The 17,587-nt window shown below is 39.6% G+C and overlaps 1 protein-coding gene across 3 annotated transcripts in view; it reads right to left on the bottom strand.

The window, feature by feature from the left end:
- Window positions 1-1,565: 1,565 nt before the first annotated feature.
- CDK13 (cyclin dependent kinase 13) overlaps window positions 1,566-17,587 on the bottom strand; it is a 140,715-nt gene continuing 124,693 nt past the window's right edge. Inside the window, exons 12-14 of one of the 3 annotated variants that reach the window (XM_023226503.1) lie at window positions 9,988-10,193; window positions 5,428-5,697; window positions 1,566-4,572 (exon numbers count right to left, since the gene is read on the bottom strand). In XM_023226503.1, the coding sequence (XP_023082271.1) occupies window positions 3,722-4,572; window positions 5,428-5,697; window positions 9,988-10,193 (1,327 nt within the window). In that variant the 3' untranslated portion in view covers window positions 1,566-3,721. Of the gene's footprint in view, window positions 4,573-5,427; window positions 5,878-9,987; window positions 10,194-17,587 lie in introns of all 3 variants that reach the window. The other 2 variants (XM_023226502.1, XM_023226501.2) reach the window with 2 other exon arrangements.

The raw sequence follows: 17,587 nt of genomic DNA, 5'->3' as shown, positions 1-17,587 counted from the left end.
AAAGGAAAACAAAAAGCCCTAGGATGAAAAATCATCCCAAATTGGACTAAGCTCAAAGCAAACAGCAAAACCTTAACTCAGAAGTACCAGATTGTAAACATTTACGTATTCACTTTTCATTTTTCTCAAGAAGCCTTGATATTTCTTACAAATAGGCCATTGCAAACTGACCAGATTCAACTTAAAATTTTATCACTGAATTTCCAGTTGTTTGATTTCTCTCCATAACCACCTCTATCCAAATTTCAGTTTAAAATTTCATAAAGATACTCAAATTTTCATGCCCTACATTCACTTAAGTGCAATTTAGATACAGCTGAGGGTAGCAATACCACTAGCTTCTCCAGACATTTAAAAAATCTTGCTCACTGGCCGGGCGCGGTGGCTCACGCCTATAATCCCAGCACTTTGGGAGGCCGAGGTGGGTGGATCACGAGGTCAGGAGATCAAGACCATCCTCGCTAACATGAAGAAACCCCGTCTCTACTAAAAATACAAAAAATTAGCCTGGCGTAGTGGCAGGCGCCTGTAGTTCCAGCTACTCGGGAGGCTGAGACAGGAGAATGGCATGAACCCAGGAGGTGGAGCTTGCAGTGAGCCGAGATCGCGCCACTGCACTCCAGCCTGGGCGACAGAGCAAGACTCCGTCTCAAAAAAATAAATAAATAAATAAATAAATAAATAAAAAATCTTGCTCACTGTCAGCACACTGGAAGTATGATTTAACACTGTTGATGATTACTGATGTTACTCCAAGGACTAGATTAGTACCTGGCATGTTGTAGGCACTGACTACGTATTTGCTGACTGAATAAAGCTCTGAATCACAGCTAGAATTATTACCTTATTTCACATTCCACAAATGACAACTCCTTAAAATTAGCATTTGAAGGTTTCACAAGTGACTTGCAACTCTCTAACAAATAATGAAGACGTGGGAAACATACTGAGTTGCATGCAGAAAAACCTGCTGTGTCAGTAAACACAAAAGGGAATTTCACATGGGAGAAGATAAATACTTTCTTCTTTTGGTAGGTTAAATCTTTTATATTTTTGTCTTCTTAACTTGAAATCTGACTTACCTGCTTTTTTCCAAAAAATTTAAGTAATATTTTGTGTTCCTTAGATTTCACTCAAATTTTCAGCAATGACTGCTTTATTATAACCTACAGAATTAGTAATTTCCCAACTTTGTTCTATTAATCCAAATTCACTGAATTAAAATATTAAATGCTATGGAGGGAAGCATTAAAATTTTTTACTATCATATTTCATCAATTATAAGACAAATATTCTATATAATAACATGTCTGAATCTGGGATGCAGCTTATAATTGATGACATCTTAGCATTGTATTGTGGCTTAATTGGCAAACATTTTTTCTTCTAAGTGATATATAAAAGACTGGTATGTCTCACAAGCAATGCTGTCTTAGGATAGTATTAGAAGTTCTAGTTCAAATTTTCAATTTCAAAGCAAAAATTTCCCTGTCCTCCCAGCCACTCTCCCAACATAAATATGTAACTGAAATGTTTGATTAGAAAAACTATCCAAACACAGTTCCATTTTATATAAAATATTTAATTTTTAAAACACAGGCTATTCATGTCACATAAATATCTTCAATTGTAGGTTAGCTGCTTATGGTCAGCAGAATTATCAAGTGTGACTATTAAGAATAACTTAGATACTGTCACTTATAGGAAAGTCTAAAGCTCTAAGACTCACCATATTAAAATTTCAGATACTTGAATACTGTTGCTATTTTGCTAATTTCAAAATATTTCTTCATTTCCTGCAATGTAGTTTATAAGTTGTTAGTAATCAATATTCAAATAAAAGCAAAATATTTTTTCTTCCATCCATTTCTTTCTCCCAACAACAAAGAGTCCATCAAAAAATAAAATGGTCAACTGATATCAACTGTTTTATAGTAGTAAAATGGTAAATTATCCTCTTTAAAATAATTTTACTGTTACCAAACTACAGGGCTTCCCACATACTGTTTTGAAATGAAGGTTCGTAAGTTAGAGGGCACAGGGTTAACTGGCTTTAGAACTGGAGCAATATACATTCTGTAACAGTTGTTCCAATTTAAGATTCCAATAAAAAAAAATAAGTTACCAGAACAGTTAATGAACAAAATGATTAATTGGCACAACTCTAACTTCCAGTCAATTTTTCCATTTAGTGATAATGGAAACACTGATTATTTACCTTTGGTTCCTTTCTAGAATAATAATTGTGTGTATATGTGTGAGAGTGTGCACACAGTGAGACTTGACACCATTACAGTTTAAATAAGGACTACTCCATTCTTTGATGCTCTTCATAAAAACAAAAAAAAATGTTGAACTAAAGCTGTTGCTCTAAGTCTGGCAGAAGTCATAATCAACTATATAGTAGGTAACAGGAAGGAAGATAAAAGTTCTCTCTCATTGCCTTTTCTTTTTGCTTCAATAAACTCAATCTAGGCAATGTTTCTAGTTAACAAGTGAATAGAATTGACTTTCTTAAAATGGCAATTGCATAACTTAAAATATGGTATTTGCCACCCCTCCCCCATGAACTTTAACACATTTATGCAAGTTCTGTTATTAACTCTTGCTTCTATACTATGACCCTCCAATTATCCATGGCAAATGGAAACAGGGATAATATGGCAGCCTGAAAGAAAATGGTACTCTAAAATTCTCCTGGAGCTATTACTTTCAACCATTTAAATGACAAAACTTTTTAGAACTTATCAAACAAAAGGTACTGATTGCAGTTCTCCCTTTCTTTGCTCTCACTCCCCTATCAAGAGAAGGTAGTAGTGAAAGGTAACACAGCCCAAAGACAGGCAGAAAAGGAGAAAGTGTGACAGGCAGAGGGAATGGACCTAACCGGAACTGAACAGGCAGCCCCTGAAAACTTGAGAGCTTCCTGCCTTTTTAATGCGTTGATACCCTTTAAAAGACAAATGGGGGTAAAAGTTAACTATTTTTTTTCAGACCTTAAGCTTACCTGTTAAGGCACTTACTTTCCCTCCCCACCCCACCCATAGTTTTCATATAAAACCCACTATTTCATTTAAATGCATTTTGCTAGACTATGATAATCTGCAAAACAAAACAAAAATAACGTTGACCATTTTTTTCTTATAAAACTGTTGCATCAAGAGAAAGGTTGTGTTTTATTTTCTGAAATGAGCACAAAGTACACCTTTCACAATAACACTGAAAGCAGGTGCAAAGACTGACAGTGACCTTTGACTAAAGGTAGCTTTGTAAAAAGAAAAATACCAAATAAATCAGTGCCCTTTCTGATTGTTGTAAAACTGGAGGTGGGGAGGGGCTGTTTGTTACATAAAAGTTGGTCCAAACTTACAAAAAAAGCACAAATGTGCATAGTTCAGAAGATCTGCAAGAGGGCCATAAAAGGCTTATGTCCCTAAAATTAGCATCCACTTAAAACTGCAAGAATACAAAATAAAATTGTTAACTAGAATTTGTGAAGATGTACAATCGATAGATCTAGTTTTTAGAACAGCATGAATTTAAGCAAAGGTTTTTTTTTTTTTTTTTGTCTTTTTAAACTATTGTATGCAAGACCCTTCTCCACATAAAAATAAAGCTGTTGTTGAATTATTATTATTCAAGTCTCTTGGATTGCTGCCTTAAATTGCAGCTAGAAAAGTCTTTCCAGATAAAAATGATGTGCCTGAGGAAAAACAGATACTCAGTATGGTAACCCTCTGCCTCTGCCTCTGCCAGTTGATGTGCTAATATGTCCCCTGTATCCTTGTGAATATCCAGGTCCTTGGGCAGGAGAAGTCCAGGTCTGTCCATGCATGAGGCTGGGGCCACTTGGGTTTTCCTGTAAGTTACCACCATAGTTATAGTTGTGCATCTTTGCTGGCAAAGGATGAGTACTCTCTGGCCCCGTGGAAGGGTCACTGCTGTTTGCCAGGACTGCAATAGGACCATGGCTATATTCAAATCTATGGTCCTTGTCTCCACTAAACAACATGGGACCAGCATTGAGGTAAATGTCTCCAAAACCAGCTACTGAACTGGGAAACGACTCAGAAAAGGCAGAAGGCTGAGGTGGACCACCAGAATGAGATGAAGCAGTACTGTAGTTATCCAAAGACTGAATATCTGAATTTCCAATGAAACTACGTCGTTCTAGTGGTGGAGCAGAACTGCTTCCTAGACCATCATTGCTAACATAAGGAGCAGAAGAGAAAGAAGACGATCCAAAGTTGTCCTTGTAGTCTGAAGTGGACACGTAAGTGTCTCCTGCTTGATAATCAATCCCACCTTCTCTTTTGGGGTCATCCTGGGGCTGATGCTGAGCAAGCAGCTGTAACAGGGCTGCCTTCACTCCGGCATGAGGATCAGTTAATGAAGAACTGGTGGTGGGTACATGCTGGTTTTCTGTCCGATAATCTAGATCTTCCTCCGTGACTGGTGGTGGTTCAGGAGGTTCAGGAGGTCGTTGGTCAGGAGGCAGAATTCGAGGCCGGTCTGGTTCTGGTGTTAGCTCCAAGATCCTCATATCTTGATGCTGGATGAGGTCATCTTGTCCTAAGTGAAACAGAGCAAAAACAAGGTCAAAAGTCACCATGGAAAACTAAATATTCAAAATACTCAGTGTTTCCTGTAGGTAGTCCTAAAGATGATTAGAAGTTCCATCTCTGGCAAAATGTTAAATGAAAAAAGCAAAAAGTTTACCGGTACTATGGTAACTGGTAAATTTTTCTGTATGTGACTTCTCTTTAAAAAAAAAATTTTTTTGTGACATGGTCTCACTGTCACCCAGACTGGAGTGCAGTGGAGTGATCACAGCTCACTGCAGCCTTGACCTCCTGGGCTCAAGTGATCCACCCACCTCAGCCTTCCAAGTAGCTGGAACCACAGGCATGTGCCACCATGTCCAGTTAATTAAAAAAGTGTTTTTAGAGACAGGGTCTCACTATGTTGCCCAGATAGGTATTGAATTCCTGGGTTCAGGCAATCTTCCCACTTCAGCTTCTCAAAGTGCTAGGATTACAGGTGTGAGCCACTGCACCCAGCTATAATTGGCTGGGTGCATAATTCACATATACTTCATTGCTTAAGGAACAAAAGCTACTGTATACATAAATTATGCCTTAGTCAAGTATCCTTTTGTATTTGGAGTTAAATATTATTTCTTAACCATAGGTTTACCTTAGAAATTTCTTTACCATTCATAATGAGTTCTATCTCACATAGATAATTTGTTAAAGAATCCATTCCCGGAAGTAAACAGACTAAAAAACCAACATATTGCCAGTAACCTGAGATTTTTCAGGACATCTTTTAGCAATGTCACTGAACTATACACATTATAAATAGTCAGCAACACTGAGTAGACAATGTAATGCAGCCGTGTTAGTGGTCTGGTATTTGCACACTTACCCGACACCGGAGTGCTAGGTTCTGGAGGTGGCCTGAGTTGTAATGATGCTTCATGTCCCGATCCATTTTCCCTCTCTTCTAGTAGCACATCTTTCTGCTTTGACTGCTGAGCCTTTATTAACTGAGTCAACAGAACTGCAAATGCACTCTGCACAGCCGCCTGGGCAGCATCAGTCTCCACTTTAGGCTGGATGGTCTGAGAAGGCTGAATTCCTCCCAACGGTTTTGAAGACTCCTGTTGTGGTGTTGATGGATCTGTCTGTTTTTCACCTGTTGCCAAAATTCCAGCAGGAAGGTTTATTTTATTTAGCTGCTGTTGAGTCTCAGAGTTTACCTTAATGTTCAACACTTGGACAAAATCAGCCATATTAACACTTGTTTTAGATTGTAGTAGGTTTAGAAGAATTGCCAATTCACTGTGGTTTAAGTGCTGTCCAGGGCCTGTTTTTACTAAAGACAAAATTATATTAATTAGAACTGCCATAATTCACAGCTCCTCCCACCCCCACACCAAAATGGCTCTGTATTACCATATGAAAATGTATATTTAAGGGAGAGTATTTAAGAAATATTGTAAAAAGAGAACCTCAAGTCTAGTTAAATATCATGTACATTTAAAATGTACCTGTACATAAAAAGAACTGCAGTCAATGTTGAATAATTTATCTTTAGGGGTAAATACTTCAAAAGGAAAATCAAGACCACTACTAAAAACTCATGTTATGGATTTAACCAGGAAACAGCACATTGTGAATGGGAAATGAATAATGATAATGACAACAGCTAAGGGAGTGTCACGTACCTTCTAAGCATTTAATATCCTTTATTCCTTACAATAACCTTATAGGGTAAGGCAGACTCTATTATTAACCTCCTTTTACTGAGAAGAAACTGACACCGAAAGAGACCGAGCAACTTGCCCAAGGTCAAATATTCTGTAAGTGGCAGAGGTGAGATCTGAATCCAGATATTCTGATTCCAGAATCTGAGCTCTTAACTACACCATACTTTCTCTAAAATAAAGTTTATTATGCAAAATCTAAGGTTATCTTTGCACTATATTGAAACTATGACGTTTTGCAGATTCTGATAAAATGCCTGAGTTTTTATTCAAATTACCTTTTTTTTTGTAAGCAACTTTGGGTAAGTTAGGAATGCCTACAGAAACATGTTTATTATTAATATATGCATATGATAGTATTAACTCATCACCAGTAATAGGGATTCAGTTGTTTTTCCAACTTTCAGTTTAGACTTGGGATAATTTACACAGGTCCTCCCTCAAGCAAGCTTATCTTAATCACACATAATGACAAGGCTCAAATGCATATAATACCATAGATGGTAACTATAAGACTTCAATGGTAAGAAATTCCCATAATCACAGCTGATAGATTGATAGAAGAGGAACTCTAAGATGATGAAAAACTGATGTTTAATGCTTTTATATTCTCTTTATATATTTTGAGATACTTCTGCAAGTTATTCTTATGACCCGTGAGCATGCTTGTATGCTACACATCAGAAGTCATTTTTCCTTATTTTCATTTCCCTATTAGCACAGGTAGTCTCTCCATGTGAATTCAGGGATGTGGTCTTTAATTGAGGTGCCTCTTTTGCTGAACGGGCGTTTCTTATTTCAGCACACTTACTGATGACAGAGAAGAAAATGACTCAGAGGATTCATCTTTTTTTCAAAAAAACAGAATTCTCACTGTTTTTTTTTTTTTTTGAGACAGAGTCTTGCTCTGTTCCCCAGGCTGGAGTGCAGTGGCGTGATATGTAACCTCTGCCTCCCAGGTTTAAGCAATTCTCCTGCCTCAGCCCCTGCTAGTAGCTGGGATTACAGGCGTGCACCACCATGCGTGGCTAATTGTTTTATTTTTAGTATAGACAGGGTTTTGCCATGTTGGCCAGACTGGTCTTGAACTCCTGACCTCAGGTGATCCACCCACCTCGGCCTCCCAAAGTGCTGGGATTGCAGGCATAAGCCACCATGCCCAGCCTGGAATTCTCACTTCTTAATCAGAATACTGATTTTTTTCTTTTCTCTTTTGATTTTTTTAGACAGGGTCTCACTTTATCATCCAGGCCAGAGTGCCAGTGGTGGAATCTCAGCTCACTGCAGCCTCGACCTCCTAGGCTCAAGCAATCTTCCCGCTTCAGTCCCCCAAGTAACTGGGAATATAGGCCCGGCTAATTTTTGTATTTTTTGTAGAGACGGGGTTTTGCCACGTTACCTAGGCTGGTCTCAAAATCCTGAACATAAGCTACCAGCCCGCCCCAGCCTCCCAAAGTGCTGGGATTACAGGCATGAGCCACCGCACCCAGCTATTTATAGATAACTTGAAGTCAGGATTCAAGACCAGCCTGGCCAAAGTGGCAAAACCTCATCTCTACTAAAAATACAAAAATTAGCCAAGTGTGATGGCACATGCCTGTAATCCCAGCTACTCTGGAGGCTGAGGCAGGAGAATCACTTGAACCTGGGAGGCAGAGATTGCAGGGAGCTCAGATTGTGTCACTGTACTCCAGCCTGGGCAACAGAGACTCTATCTCAAAAAAAAAATTAAAGTTAAAAAAGGAAAATAAAAAATAAAACTTTCCACCATTAAAACAGGGTTGTGAAGTAAGTTAGAGCAAATTAACAACAAAATGAGCCCAGAAGGGGCAATTCATTTTTTACCAGCGAAAATGAGTAAACTAACAACCCTCTGTTGTACTAGGTTTAGTAGAGTTTTAGACATCAGTTCCACGAAGAGGACCACAAATAAAGACCTGAGAGTCTTGCTAAATATGACAACTGTTGCCTGGGAAAACTGATCACCATCCAAAATTTCTGTTATTGCCATTTCACATCCTTTTGTTAGCAGGGCAAATATTTTAATGTATAAGGGGAATTCACTATTTCAAGAAATAATACTTTTGAACAACAAATAATTGCTTTTGGTATTCATAGAATGGGTACTTTAAGTATGCAGTCGAACCAAGGTCAAGTAGAAGCTTGTAGACTACACTGGCAAGCATTCATGGTTATCTTTCTAAAGCTTTCTCAGTTAATCTATATTTATCTTCAACCACCAAAAGTTCAGTCTGATCCACACATCTGTTTTAATCAACTAACTGATCAATCAACATATACTCATCTCTTAAGAAGTGCTAGTCTATTTTTTCATGTTTAATAAGCCACCACCTACACACACACACACACTCTCTCTCTCTCTATTTGATACCAGTCTCTGTTTTCATACAACTTAAACTAAAGATGAGTGCTTCTGGATGCTTTAGGCAAAATGAGGGAGTGGAGGTCCTTTTAAAAAAGTTGTTAAATGATTTTAATACTCTTGACAACATTAAAGAGGCAGACTTTGCATCAAAAAACTTACTCTATGACAGATTGAGTCAGAGGAAGAAATTTAAGTTTCCCTAAAATAACTAGATATAAGATACCCCCTTTTTTTTTTGGCGACAGTCTCGCTCTGTCACCCAGGCTGGAGTGCAGTGGCGCAATCTTGGCTCACTGCAACATCTGCCTCCTGGGTTCAAGCAATTCTCGTGCCTGAGCCTCCTGAGTAGCTGGGATTACAGGCGTGTGCCACCATACCCAGCTAATTTTTTTTTTTTTTTTTTTGTATTTTCAGTAGAGACAGAATTTCAGGAAGTTGCCCAGGCTGGTCTCGAACTCATGGACTCAAGTGGTCTGCCCATCATGGCCTCCCAAAGAGTTGGGATTATAGACGTGAGCCACCATGCCTGGCCTTCCCTTCTCACATTTTATTCTGGGCACAAATATCGGATTCACATACATAAATATATATATATATTGAGGTGGAGTCTCGCTCCTGTCGTGCAGGCTGGAGTACAGTGGCGCAATCTCGGCTCACTGCAACCTCTACCTCCCAGGTTCAAGCAATTCTTCTTCCTCAGCATCCGAGTAGCTGGGATTACAGGTGTGTGCCACCATGCCCAGCTAATTTTTGAACTTTTAGTAGAGACGGGGTTTTGCCATGTTGGCCAGGCTGGTCTCAAACTCCCGATCTCAGGTGATCCATCCGCCTCGGCCTTCCAAAGTGCTAGGATTACAGGCGTGAGCCAACATGCCTGGCCCCAATCTTTAAGATTCTTTAATATAACCAGAGAAATGATAACATTAGGAGTGACACTATGGTATGAAAGAGCTCTCATTATGATTTTTAGCTCTCTTATACCTTTCTTCCTACTCCTTAAGCATCTGTAGACACTGCATGCTGAGCCTCACTGAAAGTAGTGTTAGAAAAAGACTTACTGACTCCTGCACCTTTAAGAGCAAAAAGGAAATACAGAAATCTGAGGACTTGCCAGTCAGGTAATTTGATGCATCTTTATAAGTTACCTTAAGATTACTTAAAATTGTGGTGCCAATAGCAAGGAAACTTCTGTACTGGCACAAAGAAATGTCTAGTTCAGCGAATAAATGTTAATTTTCATCGTTAGCCAAAAGATGCTTTAACAGTAGAGTAGTATGATCAGCATTAACTGCAAACAATGTGAAGAAAACCAACCCATGGAAGCATTACTGACCAGGTGCCACATTTGAGTTGCCCTGAGATTTCAGCTGTGAAGATGGCAGCACACCCTGGGGTGTGTTGGTTCTGCTGTCATCCAAGCCCAGAGACAAATCCTTTCTAGGGGCTTTAATTGTGGAAACATCATCAGTCATGCCCATCTGCTTCTGTCTTCTTCGCTTTTTACTCCATAACTCATGACAATCTTGCCATAAAGGAAGACTAAAAAAAAAAAAGGAATTAAATTGTAAATGGCATTTCTTAACAAAAAATGCTAGTTACTATGTAGCACCAAAGTTATGCCCCCACCCCAAATAGTTCTTGAAGATTTCATAGAATGGCTCTGTAAAACTCCTCCAATAAAAATCATCCTTATTGTCCCACTTCCTTCAGGGCTTGCTTTGTTTTTACAGGTAAACTATTTTTCTTTGGCTTTTGAATAATCAATAAATAATCATTTATCAAAATTATGAATGAAGAATATATATTCATAAAAATAGGCTACTATGCCAGGCATGCCTGTAATCCCAGCACTTTGGGAGGCCGACACAGGTGGATCATCTGAGGTCAGGAGTTTGAGACCAGCCTGGCCAACATGGCAAAACCCCGTCTCTACTAAAAATTAGCCAGGCATGGTGGCGGGCACCTGTAAATCCCAGCTACCCAGGAGTATGAGGCAGGAGAATTGCTTGAACCCAGAAGATGGAGGTTGCAGTGAGCCGAGATTGTGCCACTGCGCTCCAGCCTGAGCAACAAGACTGAAACTCTGTCTCCAAAAAAAAAAAAAAAAGCCTACTATCACTGTTGGTACAACCTTTCAAAGTCAGTTCTTATGATAGTACATCATACACTGAATAAGGCAGAAAAACTATGCCACTTCCAGCCAGGCACAGAGGCTCACGCCTATAATCCCAGCGCTTAGGGAGGCCAAAACAGGAGGATTGCTTGAGCCCAGGAGTTCAAGACCAGCCTGGGCAACATGGCAAAACCCTGTCTTTGCCAAAAATACAAAAATTAGTTGGGCATGGTGTTGTGCACCTGCAGTCCCAGCTACTTGGGAGGCTGAGGTGGGAGGATAGCTTGAGCCCGGGTGGTGGAGGTTGCAGTGAGCTGAGATCATGTAACTGCACTCCAGCCTAGGTGACAGAGCCAGGCCCTGTCACACAAAACAGAAAAATATGCCATTTGCAGAAACTAGATATGGGATAAAAAAATAGTAAAGGGCCAGGAGCAGTGGCTCATGCCTGTAATCCCGGCACTTTGGGAGACCAAGGTGGGTGGATCACTTGAGCTCAGGAGTTCACCAGCCTGGGCAACATGGTGAAACCCTGTCTCTACAAAAAAATTAGCCAGGCGTGGTGGCACATGTCTGTAGTCCCAGCTACTTGGGATGCTGAGTTGGGAGGATGGCTTCAGTCTGGGAGGCAGAGGCTGCACAGAGCCAAGATCATGCCACTGCACTCTGGCCTGGGTGACAGAGACAGAACCCGTCTCAAAAAGAAAAAGAAAAAAAAAAAGGAAGGCTAGAACATAACATTTGTGAACTTTACAGTAAAAGCTTACTTTTTACTAACTTGCTTGTCTAGCCAAATGCTCTAGAATTAAACTGATGCTACAGACGAGTTTTCAAAATAGGTAATCCAGGCATAGAGTGGCTCATCATTTAGAGTTGTGAGTAACAACTACCAAAACTGCCCATAATTCCTAGTCAATTCTATCTTAAAATAACTTCATACAACTGATAACACGAGAGAAAAACTTTTGCTTAAAGATACAAATATTTGATTTATAAATGCTTTCTTCTTACCCTAATAAAGTATTTAATGGAATGTTACTGTTGTATCTATTTTAAAGATGAGAAACTTGACGCTTAGAAAGGTGAAAAAACTTGCCCAGAATATCTACCAATCCCCTTAAGCAACTCCACCTAGTGATATATACCTATAGTCCTCAACCTGGATCTGTTTACCTCTACGAGGTACATGAAGACTCTCCAAGGAGGTACACCTGGAATTTTTTTTAAAGGAATTTCCATATCCATGTCTGCTTTCCTAAGATTGAGCTTTGAGGATGCCTGTTTAAGCAAGTTCTTCTTTCACATCTACTCTTTCACAATTACTCATGTGACAAAATAAAGGCAGATGCAATAATATGGCTGAATCTTAGCAATATAATATTAGTTTAAAAAGTAATTCCCAAAATATTACAAACAGCCTGATGTGCTTTTATAAAATTAACAACTAAAATTTTAAAATATAACCTTTTATGAGTACATATAGATGGCAACAAAAAGTATATACAAAAGAAAACAGGGATGATGGTTACCTCAGGTGGAGGAAGGCAAGGGGATAGGTTGGTGGGGGTAGGGGTAATATGATTAAAGTATGTTATTTACAGCGTTCTAGCTTTTGTCTGGTAGGTTCATGGCTGCTTATTAACATTATTTAAAATAACTAAAGTAACTAAAATAAATAAAAGAGAGCCATGCATGGACCAATGATGAGTGACACAAGGACTATGATTAAACCAAGTCTATGCACCTGAGGTCCAAAAACAAAACAAAGGCATACCTCTCAGCCATCTTACTATGATGCATTGCCTCAGCGTGTAAAAACCTCCTGGAGTAACAAACAAAGGGACAATTTGAAATATCGATATTGGGAAGCTTTCAGGCATCATAAACCCACCAAAGAATTTCCTTTCTAAGTGTGTGTATGATATGATGTGGGCCTCAGTCTCTGTTGGGATATCTTAAATTCAGATATACTGTAGTACTGCAGAGTGGGATAACTGGACTGATTCCACCTTTCCATCCTGAAGCTCAGGGAATGCATTGCTCTTGAAGGACAGCCCCATCAAAGCAAAGCAAAATAATCCATTAAAAAGGGCTTTTGTTCCCTCCCACAATTTAAAAGTAAGAGATTCTTTTCTTTCCTTTTTTTTTTGAGATGGAGTCTTGCTCTCTTGCTCTGTCACTCAGGCTGGAGTGCAGTGGTGCTATCCCGACTCACTGCAACCTACGCCTCTGAGGTTCAAGCAATTCTGCTGCGTCAGGCTCCCTAGTAGCTGGAATTATAGGCACACGCCACCATGCCTGGCTAATTTTTGCATTTTTAGTAGAGATGGGGTTTCTCCATGTTGTCCAGGCTGGTCACGAACTCCTGACCTCAGGTGATCTGCCAGGCTTGGCCTCCCAAAGTACTGGGATTACAGGCGTGAGCTACCGTATCTGGCCCCCTTAAAAGTAAGAGATTCTTTATGGATGATCTTAACACTCATCTCTAGGAAAAATAAACTTTACCCAACAAATAGCTAAAATAGTACAGGTTACTGATGCCAGTGCTTTCAGATGGATCAGGAATGTTTCTATCCAGAGAACTATACTTTTGCTTTCTCGAAGGTTCAAATGCCAGCTCAGTCACTTACTTGATGTGTCTTAGGCAAATAACTGGACTGGACCTCTGTGCCTCATTTTCCTTGTCTTTAAAAATAGGATTAACAATACTATCTACCTCATAGGGTAGAGGTACTGTATGTTAACATGTGCAAGCTCTTCAGCAGTGCCTCTTACAAAGTAGGCAATGTATAAATTCATGTTTGATATCACTGATCATTCAATTAGTAGTTTACAACTATTTCCATCAAATCATATCATGAAATATCCTAATGGCAACTGATATTTTGTCTTATAAATGGCTTAATGCTTTTTACTTGCTGTTAAAGAAAGCTTACAGGCTGGCTGCTAGTGTAATTCACTTTCTAGCTATATATACTTTATGTTTGACAGGGCATCTAATATAATTAATGGACTTATTTCTGACTTTTTGTTTGGTTTTGAGACAGAGTTTCACTCTTGTCACCCAGGGTGGAATGCAATGGTATGATCTCAGCTCATTGCAACCTCCGCCTCCCAGGTTCAAGCAATTTTTGTACGTCAGCCTCTCAAGTAGCTGGAATTACAGGCATGTGCCACCATACCCAGCTAATTCTGTATTTTTAGTAGAGATGGGGTTTCACTATGTTGGCCAGGCTAGTTTCAAACTCCTAACCTCAGGTGATCATCCTGCCTTGGCCTCCCAAAGTGCTGGGATTACAGGCGTGAGCCACCACACCTGGCCTTTTTTGACACATGATCTCATTCTGTTGCCCAAGCTGGAGTGCAGTGACTCGATCTTGGCTCACTGCAACCTCCGCCTCAGCCCGCAATTCTCATGCCTCAGTCTAGGTAACTGTGAACACAGTAGTGTACCACCACACCTGGCTAATTTTTGTGGTTTTTTGTGTGTGTATGTGTTTTTTAAGACAGAGTATCAGTCTGTCACCAGGCTCGAGTGCAGTGGTGCAATCTCAGCTCACTACAACCTCCACCTCCTGGGTTCAAGCAATTCTCCTGCTTCAGCCTCCTGAGCAGCTGGGACTAGAGGCCCACGCCGCCACACCCAGCTAATTTTTTTGTATTTTTAGTAGAGATGGGGTTTCACCATGTTGGCCAGGATGGTCTCGATCTCTCGACCTTGTGATCTGCCCGCCTCGGCCCCCCAAAGTGCTGGGATTACACGTGTGAGCCACTGTGCCTGGCCTAATTTTTGTATTTTTACTAGAGACGGGGTTTCACCATGTTGGCCAGGCTGGTCTTGAACTCCTGACCTCAGGTGATCCGTCTGCCTCGGCCTCCCAAAGTGCTGGAATTACAAGCATGAGCCACCTCCACCGTGTCCGGCCTCTTTCTGATTTTTAAATACCCCACTCTCTCATTTGATTATTTCTAAAAAATTGATCGAAAGAGTTTGATACATCTTCCAACTTTCTAAAGGAATACCATGTATTTCTTCATAGTCCTTACCTCATAAATAATTTATAATTTTAACTACTCATTATATCATATTGCAAAATAGTGAGAGACATTATATTGTTTATAAAATGTTTTTATTTAAATATAGGATCAATCCGATAATCTTTACCTGACTGCTTTAGTAATATATCTAGCAGGATTCATTCCATAATTTGTTACAGATAACTTACAGAATGTTCCTCGAATGTGTTTTAACACGTTTGTTTTTAATGAAAAAATGCAGTCAGGTGTGTTCTGATAAAATTAAGTCTGATTTGGGTAATTTGCTTTACAATAAGGACACAGTTTATGATTAGGTTATAATGTAGGCATTTTCCATAAATTGAGTCGGATAAACCTATAGTTCCAAGGTTCTGGCAAAATACTTAAAAAAAACATAATTAAGAAACAATTTAAAAAATGGATGGGCAAAGTAGCACTGATAATACATGCTGATTTCCTAAACTTTTCTAGGTATACTGGATTAAATGTGTTATGAAAAGAAAAAGTAACAAGTACTAGAAAATGTCATTTCATAAGTACGGGTAAGACAACTGAAAAGGCAAATAATTACTAGATAAGAAATCCCTCTTTAGATCATGTGATCTCTAATCCTTCATCTGTTTGTTTTTTTTGTAAAAACAGGGTCTCCTTATGTTGCCCAGGTAGGTCTCAAACTCCTGGCCTCAAGCAATCCTCCTGCCTTGGCCTCCCAAAGTGCTGGGATTACAGGCATTAGTCACCATGCCCAGCCTCCAATTCTTTACTATCCAAAAAACTGAAGTTTGAAAGAATCTTAACAACAGGAAGGTCATTAGAATCTTTTTGGGTTTTTTTTGAGACAGAGTCTCGTTCTGTTGCCCAAGCTAGAGTGCAGTGGCGTGATCTCAGCTCACTGCAGCCTCGCTTCCCAAACTCAAGCGATTCTCATGCCTCAGCCTCTGGAATAGCTGGGATTACAGGCGTGTGCCACCATGCCTGGCTGATTTTTGTATTTTTAGTAGAGATGGGATTTCACCATGTTGTCCAGGCTGGTCTCAAACTCATGGGCTCAAGGGATCCACCAACCTTGGCCTCTCAAAGTGTTGGGATTACAGGCGTGAGCCACTGCACCCGGCCTAAAATCATTTTCTTTCTTTCCTTTTCTTTTTTTTTTTTTGAGACAGAGTCTTGCTCTGTCACCCAGGCTGGAGTGCAGTGGCAAGATCGTGACTCACTGCAATCTCTGCCTCCCAGGGTCAAGTAACTCTCCTGCCTCAGCCTTCTGAGTAGCTGGGATTACAGGCACATGCCACCATGCCTAGCTATTTTTTGTATTTTTAGTAGAGCCAGGGCTTCGCCATGTTGGCCAGGTTGATCTCAAACTCCTGGCATCAAGTGATCCTCCCGCCTCGGCCTCCTGAAGTGCTGAAATTATAGGCATGAGCCATTGTGCCCGTCCTTTAAATCTTTCTTTTTTTGGAGATGGAGTCTCATTCTGTCGCCCAGATTGGAGTGTAGTGGCACCATCTCGGCTCACTGCAACCTCTGCCTCCCAGGTTCAAGCAATTCTCTGCCTCAGCCTCCTGAGTAGCTGGGATTACAGGCACCTGTCACCACGCCCAGCTTTTTTTTTGTATTTTTAGTAGAGACAGGGTTTCACTATGTTGGCCAGACTGGTCTTGCACTCCTGACCTTGTGATCCACCCGACTCGGCCTCCCAAAGTGCTGGGATTACAGGCGTGAGCCACCGTGCCCAGTCTAGAATCATTTTTGATGAAAGACTTCTCACACATAATGTTGAGGGAGTTCCAAGAACTCAGTGATATAACTATGACAAAACTCCTTACATTCTCAAATGCTAATTTACAAGCGTGCTTATAAAAATAAAAAATAAAATTGGAATTCATATGGAAATATGTCTCATTCTAGAATAAGCAATATTAATCAACAGACAGGCAAACTACTTGGGAAAAAAAATCTCAGCCCTATCTCTTTCATTAGGTTGTACTTCCAACAAAATTTACTAATTTCTTCTTTATTTAAAAAGGAAATATTCAGGCCGGGCACGGTGGCTCACACCTGTAATCCCAGCACTTTGCAAGGCCGAGGCAGGCGGATCACCTGAGATCGGGAGTTCAAGACAAGCCTGACCAACATGGAGAAACCCTGTCTCTACTAAAAATACAAAATTAGCTGGGCGTGGTAACACATGCCTCTAATCCCAGGTACTTGAGAGGCTGAGGCAACAAGAGCAAAACTCCGTCAATAAATAAATAAATAAATAGGGAAATATTCACTACTGATATTTGCAATGACAATTTAATCAAGAAGAAAGAGAGCTTTTAGTCACAGGAAACGTGAAATTTAATTTCCATTTATATACATATATTTGTTTTTTAAAATATATAATACAGTAATCAATAAAATACTTTCCAGCATAAATATTTTACATTAGAATAAAAGCCTATGGGAGTAACATAAGTTCAAGATGAAAATGGGACAATGTACAACTGCTCAACATTTTCTAAATGACTATCTATACATTTTCTAAATGACTATCTACCACTATAGTGGTAGATATCAAAATGCTATGATAGTTGCTTTCCACTTGATACATTTACAAGAGTGATGTAACTGCTCTACTTAAAAATGTCAGCATTTACTAATTTACTATGTTACTAAGTAATATTACATTCTGTTGAACATAATTATGACAGAGCAAGATCACCATCAACATTATATTCTTGTCCCCCAAACTCTTTTTTTTTTTTTTTTTTTTTTTTTTAGACGGAGTCTCCCTCTG

This window comes from Piliocolobus tephrosceles, chromosome 8 (genome assembly GCF_002776525.5).
Source record: "Piliocolobus tephrosceles isolate RC106 chromosome 8, ASM277652v3, whole genome shotgun sequence".
Taxonomy (NCBI): Eukaryota; Metazoa; Chordata; class Mammalia; order Primates; family Cercopithecidae; genus Piliocolobus; species Piliocolobus tephrosceles.
Note: the sequence above shows the minus strand (reverse complement) of the source record. Positions and strands in the feature narration are given on the sequence as shown.